At 36.3% G+C, this 17,700-nt stretch overlaps 2 protein-coding genes across 2 annotated transcripts; one reads left to right on the forward strand and one right to left on the reverse strand.

Moving 5' to 3' along the window:
- Positions 1–3,224, reverse strand: LOC144555721 (heme binding protein). The gene is made up of 8 exons (XM_078304127.1): positions 2,670–3,224; positions 2,004–2,071; positions 1,625–1,691; positions 1,353–1,507; positions 1,180–1,250; positions 1,022–1,090; positions 815–915; positions 1–497 (listed from the first exon to the last, which is right to left on the reverse strand). The coding sequence occupies exons 1-8, from the start codon at positions 2,934–2,936 to the stop codon at positions 195–197; spliced, it is 1,101 nt and encodes a 366-aa protein (XP_078160253.1). The 5' UTR covers positions 2,937–3,224; the 3' UTR covers positions 1–194.
- A 10,076-nt stretch (positions 3,225–13,300) lies between these two features.
- Positions 13,301–17,499, forward strand: LOC144556052 (receptor-like protein kinase ANXUR1). Its single transcript, XM_078304536.1, has 3 exons — positions 13,301–13,856; positions 13,956–16,013; positions 16,314–17,499. The coding sequence occupies exons 2-3, from the start codon at positions 14,374–14,376 to the stop codon at positions 17,290–17,292; spliced, it is 2,619 nt and encodes an 872-aa protein (XP_078160662.1). The 5' UTR covers positions 13,301–13,856; positions 13,956–14,373; the 3' UTR covers positions 17,293–17,499.
- The last annotated feature ends 201 nt before the right edge of the window (positions 17,500–17,700 follow it).

The raw sequence follows: 17,700 nt of genomic DNA on the forward strand, positions 1-17,700 counted from the left end.
GTTGTCTCTAAAGTTCACGAAAGCAAAATCTTATACAAAATAATATCAAAACTATGAAAGCAAAATCTTATATAAAATGAACTCTAAACTTTAAATCTAATACAAAATATTACACCAACTGCCCCTAATACCAAAAATGAATACATCAGAAATAAAATAACAAATCTACAACGGAAAATGAAAAATTCCTGCTTTCACCTCATTGGGGACATCTCAATCGGCATGAATGGCACATTCTTTCTCTTTGATACCCAATACCCGACAAAAATTGAAATGCAGAAGGCAACTACTGAGAGGAGCAGCGAGAAAGCTGTCATGGCGTCCCAAGAACTGTTATTGGAATGTGAAAGAGAGGCCTGAGATGCTGATGCAATATCAAGTGGTATCCAGTTGCAACTGCCGGAATAGTGCTGCGACTTGCTCCATGGATGGCCTCCAGTAGGGTACCAGAAAGCAACCGCAATTTTGCTAACCTGGCCGATGGTGAATTGTACATCCTGTAGTGATATGTGATGATTAGATGGAAAGCACCATTTCAGTCATTATTAGTACCAGCAGGCAATTGGTGTGTAGCTGCAAGTAATGGTTGATATTTTTTTCAGCTGGTTTTGGGATCAATATCGAAAATTTCCCTTGAGAACCTAAGTATATAACATTTTATGGACTCCCTGGCGTTAAAATCTTCTAAAGACACCATCAAATGGTGTTTATATTGCAGTTAAACTGATTAAATCATTAAATGACACCTTGCCATTAATTGTTTTTTAAAAGCTTGGCATATATATATGACAAAGATGAGTAGAAGCACTAGTACCTGTTGGAAGCGGTCCATTGTCCTAAGCGGCCTTGAGAATTCAAAATAGTATGTTCCCTTCTGACCTTGTGTTGCATATGGACTATCCCCTTCAACATATCCTATTGTAAAATATTGTTTAATTTTTCACAGTTCAATATTATTCATTGATCAAGTTTTCTGCTTGAGCTGATGCCTTCATTACTACTAAAAAAATCTAACAAGTACCTGAATGCAGCATTAGTGAATTGTGCCACCATGCTCCATGCCAATCATTCAAAGCATTTGTGTTATTCACTGCAGCAGCATAACATTAGAAAAGTAAAGCCAAAATCAGTTGTTGGTGTTTGATTATCAAATCACTTTGTAGATTTAAAGGAGCTTACCATCAGGGCCCACTCCATCAAGGTACCGACAATGTGGATTCCATGCATATACGTCAACAAGATGACCGAACCTTCAAATAAAACAAATAAGAAGAATAAAAAGGAAAAATGAGAACAATCAATTAAACATTTTTGCATAAGAATTGTCCTATGAGAAGGAAATGAATCTATACCTGTCACCACCATTTCCTGCTGTGTTGTCAAATATGTTCCCCCCATATAAGCGGCCTGGTATAGCAGTGCCAATAGAGAAATGCATTATATCAACTTCATGACCTTGACAGGATTGGCTTGTGCAGGTTCCAGGCAAATTTGAACATCCGCCCATCTAAAAAGGAAAAATACTCTAGATACTTTAAAATTAAAGAAAAAAAACAGACTTGGTGAAAAAAAAAAGAATTTTATTCATGTAGCTTTTAATATAAGATGGGGAACAAGGCTTTACACTGTCGTAAGTGGCATTTTCACCAACTTGAAACATGAGAGCCACCGAAGGGCATTGTGTGCTATCACTGAATTTACAAAAATGAATGAAATATCCATCAAAAAGGTAATTGACATAATCAGGATTAAATCTCAAAATCTTAAATTTTTCTGTAACTGTTTCTTTCCTTTCACTGCAATTGTATCAACTTAGTAACAAAATGAGGATGAAGTCTTAAACTTTACATTTTGGACAAGGTACCAATAAAAAGACCAAATGGCTGAAACCAGCTGATTTGAATTATACAAAACAATTGAAGCCTGGTCAAATATAATTCCACATATTCCCAAGATAAAACTACTTGACAAAATACAATAGCATAGTAAAAGGACAAGATTACCCTTTGGCGTAGGTATACTCCCCATCAACTTGAAGTGCGAAGTACATGTTGCTGCCATCATGAATTGCCTACAGTCCAAAATGAAAAAGTAAATTGCATCCCATATAAACAAAAGATGGACAGTTTAATCCATGATATAAAAAAAAGAAGTTCATGAAAGTCTTCTCGTGAAGCAAAGAAAACTCATAGATCCATCATTAAGACAATGGGAGGACTAAAATCATGATATCTTGATTCCTAATACCTAACAACCAAGAAATGTGCTATTGGTAATGATTTCACCAAATTTAAACAAATACAATAAAGCAAATTACTCACCAAGAGTGAACATTGAGCAATCAGAATTCAGAGGAGATTATCACTAGTGATATTAAAAAATTAGACAATTTGGTGGCGATTTATATGAATGCTACGTGCTACGAAAAGTTATATTTATCACTGAAGATAGCAAGTAAGTAGACATCGGTAAAGTAATCAACTATAATTTGGGTGAATTTTGCAGATTTGTCAGTTCTTCAATTAAGCAATCTGAAGACAATTTCAAATTTGATCCGCCACTGAAAATAGTAAACTACTGAGGATTAAGCAACTAAGAAGCTCATCAAGTCCCTGACTTAAAGAGATAAGCAAAATTTGAAGAAAAATAACAGATTTATTCGGTCAAACCTTCACAGTGATCTTGCCACCTTGGTACTTCTTATCCTCATCTGGATCAAGCGCAGGACGCAGCTCAAATTCCGAGCCGTCAATCGCATCCCAATCGTCCAAGTGTCCATCGACGGTCACTATTCCCTGACGATACTCTGCGAGTAATCGCACGTTGGGGTCCATTTCGCAGCTCGAATCGCCATGGTGCTCGTGTGACCGTACGCACAAAATCGCAGAGAACGAAATAGCTATGGCGACGAGAAACGACGCAACTAGTCGCCTCATGGTTGAAATCTACGAGAGATGTACTTAAAAATCGGGGAGAAATTGAGAAGGGAAGGTAGAGGGCCGCCTCGCAACAGCTGAAATGAAAATTTGGCTCCAGATGAGGCTGAATCTTGTATTTGGGTATGTTAAAGGACGGTTTTATCCCTAATTCTAGTTGACTGGGAAATAAATCTTAGTGAGGAAAGAGTTTGGTAATTAGGTGACACGAGACGGGCAATTATGTCATTTGGATGCCAGTTTCCAAAGTTGACCTGACGACGATTGGTCGTAGTCATAGATGGGAAGGATCTTTGCAACGAGAGGCTGCTCGAGACCTGAATTTTTTTTTCCGATTTTTTTTATTAATCGAAAATAAAAATAAAAAATATCGTGAAAGGTAATAGTTTTGGTGGAAAATCGAAATTTATGAAAAGCCGGACGGTTTATCTCGTCTAACTACAGTATTTGAATGATATAAATCATTCCGTTCCGTTAATCTTAACTCTAATTAGCGATTTAATTTAAAAAAAAAAATTTGGATGGGACATAAGCACTGTAGCATTAATTTTCTTTTATTCTCTTAGATAAAATCAAACTTAAAAAAAAATGTTAGTGTTAGACAAGATAATCTATTCCGTCTAAGATATTTTTTTTCTTCTGCTTAGTGAGATTAGCAGAGAACTATTGCACTAATCTGAACGGAATGGTTTACTCCGTTTTTTTTAGATTTTGATTTTTCAGCAAAACAATATATTTTTTATTTTATTATCGATTAATAAAAAAATCGTTTTTTTTTTTTTTTATTTCCACTTGCGATTCCCTGTATTCATCTGTCCGGTAGCTCACAGTAAAGATGCCCGTGACTGCCTTGAAGGGATTCATACCCCGAATTCACATCCCCTCAGGTTAGCTGACTGAGTATAATTGAAACGGACGGTCAAGGATTGTCCTTTTAATTTGACTCGAATCTCAAATCATAAATAATACCGACTCCTGCGCCATCCCGAATAGGCACTAGCTGAGAGTAAATCTACACCGTCCGTTTCAATTGCGTTGAGTCACATACCTGGAAATATACGGATCCTTCATCCCCCTACATAAGTTGATCCAGACCAACCGGAGGAGATCCAACTCATCCACTCGAGTACAAATGGGAAATTATAATTATTCAGCTTGATATATATATATTATTTTTGAGTGAACACAGGATGTTCGGCCTTTTTTATTAATATTCCTAAAAAAAAATCAAAATTTTAAAAATAACTCTGTCCCCAATTTTTTTTTAAACATGTCCTGACCGCCTGGGCCCAGGACGGCCCAAATAACTCCACGGGGCGCCAGACCTTGGGGCGGCCCACAAGGCAAGTGAGGCGCCACACCCCCGGGCGCCCCATATGTGACTGATTTAAATTTTGTTCTCTGCCTGTCAATTCTCGATTTGAGAACTTCTCTCGAGGCGAGGAGCTGAGTGAATAGGTATTTTTTAATTATAATAATTAGTTATTACATTTTAATTATAATAATTAGTCATTACTGTTACAAATTTACTGTAGCTAATTTACTGTGACTGTTGCACATACTGTAGCGTAGTGTACATTTACTGTAGCAATTTACTGTTGCACATACTGTACCGTACCGTACATTTACTGTACTAAGATACAATTACTGTACACCTACTGTAGCAAAATTGTAATTTTTTTTTATATATTTTTAATTATTTTCCAATTAGTCATTTATTACTGTACCCATTATTATGTCATGTAATACTTGCAATTTTTTTTTTAAATGTAGTTTGTTAAAGAAGAGATGTTAGTGTTAGTGTTGGTGTCCTAGACCCAGATCATATCTATGATATGTTTAGTTTATTAGTGAATGATTTTATCATTTTGTATCTTGAGTATTCATATTAGTGGATCATTTGAGTTGATGACTTAAATTGTAGAACTTCACAATGAATAAATTTGTTTATTCTTAAATGTTCCTTATCTTGGCAATCAGCAAGGTACACTGGTTGACCATATAAGATAAATGTGGTGATTAGATGATGACCATGTTCTATAGGTCATACGATAAGGAGTTATCGATCTAATCACACATGTGCATACATGGAGATGTATGGCACTGGACAGACCCAAGAATGAAATATCATATGGATTGTGTTCTGTGTCATTGATATTTCATTGTGTCTAGAATTCTTTGGTTGAGATATTTATTTTTCTTACATAAGGGATGTGTATTGTTGGGACTGTCCAACGCTCTCTTTAACCAGGAGTTATAAAGGCAGTTACTGCAGTGCATATAACTTATACGAAAGAACGATACGTATCAAGAAACCATTGTCCCTTATATGTTAATATAAGTGATGATATCTCTGGGTCCCTTGATAAAATTTATATTATGTGCATGCAATATGATTATATGATAATCATATCATAATTAAACTTCAGGAAATCAAGAAAGAATAATTGGTAAGGATGACACATTCCAACCTTACAATTATTTGGATATCATGTGGCAAGGAATTGACACAACAACATTTTTAATGTTACAGGGATCGTGATTTTGCATTGTGCTTTTTCATCCACGTCATTTGGGTAATCAATATACCATGGCTAGTTGTATCATTGATTTATAGAATTAAAATGTTTAATTCTATTGCCATAATGATGGGATCCCATAGGGTCACACCATATGAAAGATTAAAAGAAAATATATTAATAAAGCATATGTGATATGTATATAATATGTGCTATGTTAATTATAAGAAGTTATAATTAATTTGTACAAATTATATGTTATTAATATATGAACAATTTTATGACATGGAGATGTTATAAAATAATCCTAGTAATATTTAAAGTATGTGTGACATATTTTAAATAGCTTTTGACACATGAGAGATGCATATAAATTAACATGAAATATTAATTTATATGTTGGCCTCTTTTAATGTATGGGATTGTGGACTTAATTAAATATTAATATGATTAATATGTTTAAGCCCAAAGCCCAAATATATGCTGGGGAGAATTGATTAGTAATGGCATGATTTAAGGAATATTTAAATATGTCATTAAATCTAATCAATCTCATTAAAGAGCAAAAAAATTTCTGGACAGATTTTTTAGGTAACTTTGAACTGGAATTTAAAAGGGAAAATACTAATCATTCTGGACGCATGACGTATGTAATCTGTAGCCCTTGGAGTCTAGAATCCAATGGTGAAGATTTCAAGTCGTTTGGAGTTACCTAGAAAAAGATATAAGGATTTTAGTACCGAAAGGTCAGAAATTCTGTGAAAGATATCTTGGCCGAAATTTGCTCTTTTGTCCCCTCTTCCAATTTTTTTCATGTGTTGAGATCTAGAAATCCTCTAATAAGTTTTCAGAAATTAAGAAGAGGGTTAAACTAGGATTAAGTTTCTACATGTTAATCTCTTACTAGCCTTAGAGATACAAGTATTTCTTTAATCTCTCGGTGGATACCTAAGGAGGCTCGTCATTTGAGGGGCTAAAGCACAACCACCATTGAAGGAGGAAGGGAATAAGAAGTTACTAAGCAAGACAACTCTTCTTGATTTGATTTGGAGATCAAATCCAAGGTATTATGTTATTCCATTATTGATTAGGCTAATTAAGATTGTTTCTTGCACTTACAATAACTAGATCGTTTGTTTTGAGTCGAATAAATTTTTCGTTTTATTCCTTGCTATCGAAGCATCAAAACTTTCAGTTAGTTGCACTGTATGTCGGCGGCAAGCTAGAAAGGGGTGAAGACGGCGTGCATTACACGAAAGAAGCCGCATTTGGCTTCGAGATTAATGAAAATATCACATTTGAGGAACTGAAGCAGCTAATATACGAAAGGGCAGCTGTAAATCCCAACAGGTATGAAATAGAATTGGCTACATGGATTGACAACTCACGTGGGGGGGGGGGGTAGACCTTACTTTGTTAGGTTTCCAATAACAGATGCCAATTTGTGGAGAGTTGTGTATACTCAATTTGTGGCTTGTGGGGTCCCGGTATTGACATATATTCGAAGAAGGTTCCCCGGACGAGGGCCGGACCTTCAAGTTCGGCTGGGGCTGGACCTTCAGGTTATGATAATTCGGGCTATGACAACCAGGTGTACCACCAGCACTCTCCTTATGACAACCAGGGGTACCACCAGCACTCCCCTTATGACCACCAGGAGTACCACCAGCAATCCTCTTATGACCACCAGGAATATCACCAGCACCCCCTTATGACAACCAGAGGTACCACAGCCCCGGTTATGACAACCAGGGGTACCACAAATCTCCAGAAAATACTGAAGAGTTACCACCACCACCCAGACAGACACCCATAATCCCTAGATTTCCAACTATGCCAGAGTCAGGACCGGTACCCGTTAATCAAACTGATATTGATATTGATGTAGATGCTATTGATGTCGTACCAGAAAGGGAAATGGAAACGGGGGATGAGTACCAAGGGGTTTGGGAAGCTTATGACTTATCAGATGGTGATGCAAATGTACCAGGTTTATCTAGGACAGAAAAATTCCCGATTAGAGGTCGGGGGAATAAGCATCCGGTTGCCACATTCAACGACACCACAACTTTCGAAGAGGCAGACATTACTTTCTTTGGTCCTCGTGTTGAATACAATAAAGAACTTGCCGCAGGACAACTTTATACCAACGTAGATGAACTTGTAAAGAAAATAAATGAGACTCATGTTCACGGCAACTGGGAATGTATAATACAGAAAAGGGACCGAACAAGGTTAATTGTGCTATGTAAAACTCACCCGCGCTGCGAGTTTCGCCTTTTTGCAACCCCTGCGGGTTCAGGGGAAGCATGGATAATTAAGAAGTGTGAACCACCTCATACATGCAAGTCTGCGTCCACAAGAACAGACCATGCGCAGCTGACGGCATCACTAATTGCCGATGCAATTGAGGAGGAAATTAAGTTGGATCCATCGATGAGCATCAAGGCGGTGGCTATGACCGTCAGACACAAATACAAATATGTAATCCCAAAATACAACAGGCTGTGGAGAGGTCGTGAACTTGCCATCTGCAGGATATTCGGTAGTTGGAAGGATTCATATGACTATCTGGCACCATTGCTCCAGGCCATGGCAAGTACAAATGACGGTACCGTATACGAGCGGTGGCATGACCCTTTTTTTGATAAAGACGGAGTACTAATAGAGGGAGCTCAACAATTCAAGGGCATAGCATGGGCTTTTGGTGCTTCATGTCTGGACGTTACGAGGGGAGGCTACTGATAGCATGTGCATATGATGCTGAGAACCAGCTGTTGCCTTTGGCGTTTGCAATTGTTCAGAAAGAGGATGGTGAGAACTGGGGATTCTTTATGCAATTTTTAAGAAGACGGGTGATTGGGGAAGGGAGATTTTTCTGCGTGATATCAGACCAGCACAAGCGTATTGTAATGACCATGGACGAGATGGGTGGTAGGCGACCGTCGGGCAATCGGGCTCGCCGTTCTGTTTCCGACAGGCGCACGGCAGGTATGTAGCATTGTACAAAATTCATTTATGATTTTATTATATTACTAATCAAATTGTGTTCTTATTTCAGATGCCATAAACGCGCACAACGAAAGAGAAAATGCTAGAGTTGTTGCTGAAGCAACTGGTAGAACACAACCCCCTCCTGCCAATCATCTAGTAGCCAAGCCTCTACAAGTAATGCCGCACCTGCAGCTCGTACTAGTACAACTAGTCGTTTGTTAGGTTTATTGAGACGTCGTGGCAGGGGCAGATAAACTTGTTTTTTTGCTTGTGTGAACTTATTTGTTTGGTTTGAACTAAGTTATGAACTTTAATTGCGCTTTTGATTGTATTGTTGAACTTTGTATTGTTGAACTATGTTAGACTATTTTAGAACTATACTTATTTCTAGCATATTAAAAAATAAAGTAACATAAAATTCATAAGATCCAGATACATTACTAAATAATACAGTACCGTCGAGTCCATTAAATAAAGTAACATAAAATTCATACAGCAACAACTAGTTCAAACTACGCAATTATACAAACTGTTACAGTTCAAACATAAAATACCACAATAACATACAATTGGGGTCTAAGCCTTACGAGCTGAGGAGCTTGCTCCCTTCTTTTCCTCAGCCCGACGGACGCACGCAGGACACTCCCACGTAGTAAGACGAGCGTCATTTAGCGGATCTGCACACGGGTCCATGCAATTGGGGTGAACAGCTTTGCCACATTTATAACAGAAGAACATATCCACCATATCTCCCTTCAGCTCACATAAGCAGCACTGTCCCCATCCAGGTGGAGGGACCCTGTCTACCCAGCCTTCCATCAGCATTTTTCTAATTGATGGATCAAGAGTGCTCAGAAATTTTTCATTATTTTTGGGTGAAAACATTCTTTCCAAATTCCTCATCGCGTAGTCTTCACTCGTCCAGAAATTATTAATAAGTGCTCTTTTTGCTTCGCGTTCGGTTTCAGTTCTTCCTCTATTTTTTTCCAACTTTGGGTGTCATTGTAACTAGGGTTTCAAATGACAACAATTGATTAGGAAAGCTAATTATGTGCGTAATTAAAGACTTATTGTACAGTAATAAACGACTAATTAGAAAATAATTTCAAAATATTTATTTTTTTTAAAAAATAATTAAAAAAAGAAAACTCACTTGTTCGATCCAGAGAGAAGCGAATCGAGGCACGAGGCAGTGACGAGCGTGGTGCGAGGCAGAGAGGGGTCGGCTCAGCAGGGCTTCTTTCTTTCTTTCTTTTTTTCTCTTTTTTTCGGTTTTTTTTCGTGTTTGACAGAGGCAGAGAGGAGGGGGAGAAGGGCTTTCATGGGTCTAATTAGATGGGTCGTGGGGCGCCCGACCCTGGGGCGCTTCACTGGGGATATGGGGCGCCAGACCCTGTGGCGCCTCACTTGTGGTATGGGCCGCTGGGCCCTGGGGCGCCCCGTGGGGTTATTTGGGCCGCCCTGAGCCCAGGCGGTCAGGGCATGTTTAAAAAAAAATTAGGGACAGGGTTATTTTTAAAATTTTGATTTTTTTAGGGATATTAATAAAAAAGGCCGCAGGATGTTTGGATGTCAAACTATTTGATTATTTAATATCTACAAATAATTTTTTTTTTAGATTTTGAATTTATAACTTTTCACACATAAAACATTATCTTTGTTACTAGATGAAATGCTAATTCTTTAATCCAATATATTCACATTCCGAGTTTGTCCAATGTCAAAATCACAATTAAATATTACTCTATCAAACTTGAAATTAAATATATTTTTATTTAATTTAATTTGAGAAGCGGTTCAAATACCTCTTTTTTTTTATCATGTCTATGTTTTTTTTTAACTTTTTTAATAATGAAGATTCTAAAACTTGCATATTAAAATAAAATATTTTCTCTACGTGCACATAAAAAATTATCACTTTTCGATATTTTTTTTATATAAATCAATAAGTTAAAGATCAGCATCCAGATATTATTCATATTAGCGTATTTTGTGAGCTCTTGAGAACAATTAAAATAATATTGAAATATCATAATTTTTTAATGTGGTCGAGAAAATAATATAGAAAATAATTATTTTATTATGGCATTTTAATTTAAATTTTAAGTGGTTTTAAAATATAGACATAATAAATGCACAAAAATGAAAGTATTTGAACGTCTTAAGACTTCATTTAATTTATAATTAATTATATTCATTGACGAAAATGCAATATGACACCCTCGATAGACGAATCGGAATAAATCTTGCCCAAAGAGCTTGAAATTTTTAAATATACTCTCAACAAATAAATAATAACTAAGGCTACAGATTTATTAGAATTCCAAATTTATCTGGATCACAATGTGAAATGGTGACCTCATTCTTTGGAGGCTACCGTTTCATGTTGCTTCTCCATTTGAAAACCAAAAGTTCGGCCAAAACTTTGAAATTAAATACATTTGTTTAATAATTTTTAAAAATAGAAAGAACAATTAATAATTTGAATATGTTGGAAAAACATCAAACTACATAGGTTAAACATCTTATAATTTAGATGTACTAGAAGGACTCCAAAATATTTTTCAAGCAATATTTTTTCTTGCTGTAAAAAAAATTAAGCTATTTCTTAGTGTGTTACTAGAAAAACATAAAAATGCTTTTGATCTGAATTATTAATCCCGGTTCAGAAGTCATAGTAAATAAAAAAAATCGTTGTCCTTCTAGTATATTAAAATTTTAAGCTTCACTATCTATTTTTAAAAAATGTTACTTGTCATAATTACAAAAGTCAAATCACGTTGAACTCCAGATAAATCTGCAGTTCTGAAGATTTTGTGATTTTTTTTTTTTGTTTATTTTTTTGGCCAAGGGTCTTAATAAAAGTTTCGGCCAGAGAACAGTTTGCACCATGTAAGTCAATAACAAATAGTGGGGGTTATCCCATGTAGGCATGCATCAAAGTTTATTAAAATTTTCTTCTGTTTGTTTTGCAAGTATCTAGATTAATGCATTAAATAGTCAGAGCATATACTCTTAAATGATACAATGTTAACATGTATCGACAATGATATATATATATTTATATTGATCTTGAACAAATTGTTTACCTTTTATTTTTAAAGGTTCGTATTTAACATAAATGAATAAGATGAATTTTTGTTGTTTACAATATTGATAACGGTTTCTTAAATCATAACTAGACATTTTTTTTTTCTTTTGTGTGTGTCAATGTCGCTACATATGAAACATTATATTTTTTGTATAAATGATATATTTGACCTATACAAAATCGTAAGCTGAAGAGACTACACACTACACAATAAAATAAAAAAAACTATGGGATAACTATGTTTTCCGAAAGAGATGATTTATTAAAATTTTAGGTCAAACATGTGGAGTAAGTGGTGGAGTAAATTCTCTACTTTATTTTTAAGAAGTCAAACGAGAAATAAATTTGAAAGAGTAACATTTTAGTTAATCAGAATTAAGTTACTCCACCTATGAGTTTCACAATTAGAGCAATACCATATTATAATTTTTTCTCTTTTCATGAGCTTCATCAAACATGATTATTTTAATCTACCTTAGCTCGGGATAAGAAATTTAAACCGAATTAACTTTACTCTACAACCAAACATGACCTTAACGCTTAAACAAAGCAGATATCCGATATCCGAACTTATCCGGAACTCATTATCTGAATCCCGAACCCGTTCATGTGTTTTATACCGTCCTACCAAGACGTCATATATATATAGCCTCTCTACTTGCCCTTCTATATTGTTGTTAAGTGTTGCCCTTCTATATTGCTGTTAAGTGTTGTGGAACTGAGTGACATCTACAAAACAGACAAATTAAGCGCCTGGCCGTGTGCTGATTCTAATAATATGTCAAGTTTGTTGCTGAGGTTTCTATATTGTTGTATTTGGATGCACTTTCGACCCACTTAAGACAAATTTGCTGTGTTTAAGCGTTACTTAACCACTGCTTGGAAGTTGCAAATAAATACTTGTAATAGTATAATTTATTTAATCACTTCGGATCTTAGTTGTATTTGATTTGCAACTTCCAATATTTATTTAAATAGATGAATTTTCATATTTAAATTTTGTTAATCAAGATTTGTATAATAAAATTCATATGACTTAATTATATGTCAATTATTGGTTTTGTACCTGTATTTTATAGATTATTAAAGTTCATATGACATAATTAAGTTGGATACATATAATTAACATTATAAAATGTAATTTGTAATATGCATATAGTTGACTACTGCATAATACATAAATAATATAAAATACATAGATAGATATTTGTTTAAAAAAAGTAACAAAATTCGAGAACTGACTAGAATTATTTAGAGAACTTCAGTTTTAAATTAAAAATGCATTATATCTTCAAGCTTTTTAAATATATTGTTATAATCTTCAATTTATATTTTAATAAAAAAATAAGAACATATTATTGAATTATTATATAATCTTGTGAGAGCAGAGTTCAAATACATGTTTGTTGTGCTTCTATTTTAAAATTACAAAAACTAAAATTGTTAAATATGATATATATATATATTTTTTTATGCACACATACGTAAAAGATTACCACATTTTGATGCCTTTTTAATTAATATCAAGAGATAGTAATACACTGAAGTAAATAAATTCTGAACGTTAATTAATTTATTGATTCATACTTTGAATAATAATAATTTTTTAATATATATAGAGCAAATATATGAACGGTTTAGTTTGACATATAAATTTTAAACTTTTTGTTATTATAAAATTAAAAAAGTTGGAGGCACTGTGGAGTAAAATAAAATTAAAAAAAAAAAAACGCTCATCTTATGTACGTAGAATTCCCCAATTCATTGTTGTTGGGTGAAAAACTATTCCTCTCCTTCTTCCGTTTTGTAGCGGAGTGAAGACGTAATGGGTAACAAAGCATCGGCGCATGTAATTTCTCCGATCAGGTCATCTTTGTCCTCTTCTCATTCCTTAAATTTTTTTTATTTTTTTTATTTTTTATTGTCGTTACTCGTTAAGTTATTTTGAGAAGTGCAATTAGCATGAAAGTCTCTACATCATCTATTTTTAGGTTTGAGATTTTGAGTCTCTTAAATTTTTAAATATATTATCTCCAACCCTTGATTCGGAATCATTCAGAAACATAGATTAAAATCTATGCTAACAGTGACTAAGTACCTCATATCTGACTGAATTGTGTGAGAGATAACAGTGATTATTCAATTGCCACAAATCTGGCTTCTCTACTGCTTATGATTTATCTGAGACAGATTGGAAAAAAGGAGCAAATGACAGTACTGATTGGTTTGAGAATACAACAGCCAACATTGCAATTAGTGTTGCGCGCACAACCCAAGCAAGAGATGGCAGTTATTACTTGCTGACGAATCTCTATTGTTAGTTTTTTCTTGGTCTTTTTGATTAAAAAAATTGTAGTACGAAATTGAAGATTATGCGATGTGCATCCTTTGAGAACCTATTGAATGTATTTTTAGAACATAATTGCTCTGAAGAACACAAGCAAGAAATGGAGGAGGGAGGAGAAGGGAGGATAACGGTTGATTGGTTGAAAACTTGGAGAAATAAGATTTTTTTTTTTTTTTATCTCATTGAGAGTTAATCAAAGAAAAATGCTATAAATAAGAAAACAGCCACTGTTTATTGCTTTTGCTATAAATAGCTAGTGCATGTGAACTGTTTTCGACCAGATAAATTTAACCACCTGTTAAATTTGGAGTTTTATTCCCCTCCTCTCCTTTCAAACAGTTTTCTCGAGTTATTGCTTCCATGACAATTTCCAAGGAGAGAGGGGGAGAAGCTTAACAGATCCAAAATACAAATTAAAAAGAAATAATTGGAAACAGAGACAGCTCTTCCTCCTCCAAATCTACCTTGGCCAAATCTACCTTGGCCATGAATTCTGCCGCTCGTTTGGTTAGTATTATAATCTCCCTTTCCTTGGTTCTATCTTCAATCACCAATGTCAATGGGGGAGGATACAAACCGTCCGATTCAATCCTGTTAAATTGCGGAGGGAGTTCAGGAGGCACAGATGCAGATAATCGGAAATGGGTGACGGATACAAATTCGAAATTTCTCGCTGGTTCGGTGCAATCAACTGTCGTGACAGCTGATTATCAGGATCCAGCACTCCCTTCACCGATCCCTTACATGTCAGCTAGGATTTTTACTGCCTCAGCCTCGTACAATATTTCAGTAAATAAAAAGGACCGGCATTGGGTGCGTCTCCATTTCTATCCGGCAACCTACACTGGATTTTCTCCTGATACCGCATATTTCTCAGTTTTGGCTTCTGGCGGATTAACCCTCCTCAGTAATTTCAGTGCACATGTGACTGCAAAAGCACTCAGCCTAGCGTATGTTGTGAAGGAGTTCTCATTACCTGCCTCTGATAATGGAATGATTTCTCTGACGTTCACCCCTTCAGATAAGTACAATGGTTCATATGCCTTTATCAATGGTATTGAGGTTGTCTCGATGCCGGATCTGTTTAGCCAGCCATCATCGTTGGTAGGGTTTTCTGATCAAACCTTGGAAGCCAGTGGGGCCGGCTTACAGACCATGTACCGGTTGAATGTGGGTGGCCAATATGTTGCACCTAGCAATGACAGCGGCATGAGCCGAACATGGTATGACGACTCTGCTTATTTGTATGGAGCCGCATTTGGGGTCACTTATGAAGCAACCGACAAAGTTAAGGTTGATTATCCAGATGACGAAGCAGAGTATATTGCACCAACAGGTGTATACGATACCATGAGGTCTATGGGGCCTGATCCAAATCTCAACCGCAACTTCAACCTCACCTGGGTGTTTTCGGTTGATGGAAACTACACTTACATTGTCCGTTTCCACTTCTGTGAACTAATTCACACAAAGGTCAACCAACGGGTATTCGACATATATGTCAACAACAAGACCGCATATGATGATGCTGATGTTATCGCATGGGCCTCCTCAAAAGCTGTGCCAGTGTACAAGGATTTTGCTATTACCGTGACCGACGGGCCTGGGGATGACCAATTGTGGGTTGCACTGCACCCGTCTGTGGATGCTAAACCTCAGTATTATGACTCGATCCTAAATGGGTTGGAGATCTTTAAAATGAATGACAAAACTGGAAATCTAGCTGGACCCAATCCTGAACCGTCCCAAATGTTGTTAAGTGCTGAGGAAAACTTGACTGCAGGTTCGTTTAAGTCTGAATCTAGCAGTAATTCGGTAATAATTCTTGCTCCAGTTGGTGGTATTGTAGCTGCTGCTGCGGTTGTTGCAGTTGTTGCGGTGTTGTACAAAAAGAAGGGTAGAATGCCAGGTAATGAGTCGAATGGCATGTGGTTACCTCTCTACGGGAACTCTCATACCTCATCGACGAGCAAGTCTTCAATCTCTGGCAAGAGCTCTGCAGGAAGTAATTTCGCAAATTTGTCGGCAATCTGCCGGCATTTCTCTTTTTCAGAGATCAAACATGCGACAAAGAACTTTGATGAGTCACTTGTGATTGGTGTTGGTGGCTTTGGCAAAGTTTACAAGTAAGAGTGACATTCAAATTTGAATTTACATCTTAAAAAGACTTATTTTGAATACTTGTATGGAAATCATACGGAAAAAAGATGATCATTCTTTTGTTTGATGAAAACAAAGTGTACATCTTTTTTTCATATCGTTTAATTAGATCATTATATTAGTTCAGTTAAAGCCTCAGAATAAATTGATATAATTTTTAGTTTTTAACTACAAAATCAGTATAACTGTTTTTTTTACTGGTAAAGTTCAAATATTTAATTATATTAATTATACATGCCAATAAAATAACGATTTACATGATACAGGGGTGTTGTTGATGGGGTCAAGGTTGCAATCAAGCGATCAAACCCACAATCAGAGCAAGGTGTGAATGAGTTCAATACTGAGATCGAGATGCTCTCAAAGCTCCGGCACAAGCATCTTGTGTCCCTGATAGGTTTCTGCGAAGAAGATCAAGAAATGTGTCTGGTGTACGACTACATGTCAAATGGCACGATGAGGGAACACCTCTACAAGAGCAGCAACCCACCGATCAATTGGAAGCAACGCCTCGAGATTTGCATAGGTGCCGCAAGGGGTCTGCATTACCTACACACTGGCGCTAAATACACCATTATCCACCGTGATGTCAAGACCACCAACATCCTCTTAGACGAGAAATGGGTCGCTAAGGTCTCCGACTTTGGGCTCTCCAAGACCGGGCCCACGATGAACCAGGGGCATGTGAGCACCATGGTCAAGGGCAGTTTTGGCTACCTAGATCCTGAGTACTTTAAGCGACAACAATTGACCGAGAAATCCGACGTGTACTCATTCGGGGTTGTACTATTTGAGGTCCTATGTGCAAGGCCAGCTCTGAACCCGAGTCTTCCAAGGGACCAAATGAACCTTAGTGAATGGGCCATGAATAGCCTGAGGAAGGGAGCACTCAATGACATTATAGATCCCGTTGTGAAGGATCAAATTGCTCCCGAGTGCTTGAAGAAATTTGTTTATGCAGCCGAGAAGTGCCTCCTTGAACACGGTGTCGACCGCCCATCCATGGGAGATGTATTGTGGAACCTCGAATTCGCACTACAATTGCAAGAGACTTTTGAAAATGGTGAATCTCCTAGTGCTGATGGTGGCGATACTTCAGGATCGTTTGCTAGTTCTAGTGATTTAACGTCGCTGGCGTCAGATGAATCGGGCATAAGCCAAAATAGCCAAGGGATTGATCATGACCCGGCTCAGGTCAGCACCACTGCTGTTTTCTCTCAAATTGTTCATCCTGCAGGAAGGTGAGGGGACCTGCCCTTCTGCTCTGATTTACTAAGCTTAAGGATGTTTGTTTATAATTTGTCTTTGGAACGTAAGCATTTGATTCTTTCGCTTAATAAGCTTCTTTCTGTTTTGGAGGCATAATTTGTCATATACATGGATCAATTTGTATTTACTGTAAGTTTAAAGAAGCTTGTAATATTTGAAAAATAGCTTTCGGTAGTTTTGCAATTTGGACATTGTAGAAATTGGCCCTTTGTTTTCTCCTATTCAATATAAACTAGAAACTACACATTTGCATTTGTGCGCTACGGATTCTAGTTAAATTGGGCTTTTGTGTTTTAGAAGAACATTAAAAAAAAAAAAAGAATGATCTTCAAAACACTAAAGCGAAGATTTTTGCTTTTCAGAAACTATGAGTTTATATTATAA

The sequence above is a fragment of the Carex rostrata genome, chromosome 6, assembly GCF_964058835.1.
Source record: "Carex rostrata chromosome 6, lpCarRost1.2, whole genome shotgun sequence".
Classification (NCBI taxonomy): Eukaryota; Viridiplantae; Streptophyta; class Magnoliopsida; order Poales; family Cyperaceae; genus Carex; species Carex rostrata.

Excerpts from the sequence above, each read along its gene's own strand:
- LOC144555721 (XM_078304127.1), bottom strand. The coding sequence starts at position 2,936 with ATGAGGCGACTAGTTGCGTCGTTTCTCGTCGCCATAGCTATTTCGTTC. Across the intron at positions 2,072-2,669 it reads GTGGCAAGATCACTGTGAAG|GCAATTCATGATGGCAGCAA; the intron begins GTTTGACCGAAT and ends TTTGGACTGTAG. Across the intron at positions 1,251-1,352 it reads GCAGGAAATGGTGGTGACAG|GTTCGGTCATCTTGTTGACG; the intron begins GTATAGATTCAT and ends TTTTATTTGAAG.
- LOC144556052 (XM_078304536.1), top strand. The coding sequence starts at position 14,374 with ATGAATTCTGCCGCTCGTTTGGTTAGTATTATAATCTCCCTTTCCTTG. Across the intron at positions 16,014-16,313 it reads GGCTTTGGCAAAGTTTACAA|GGGTGTTGTTGATGGGGTCA; the intron begins GTAAGAGTGACA and ends TACATGATACAG.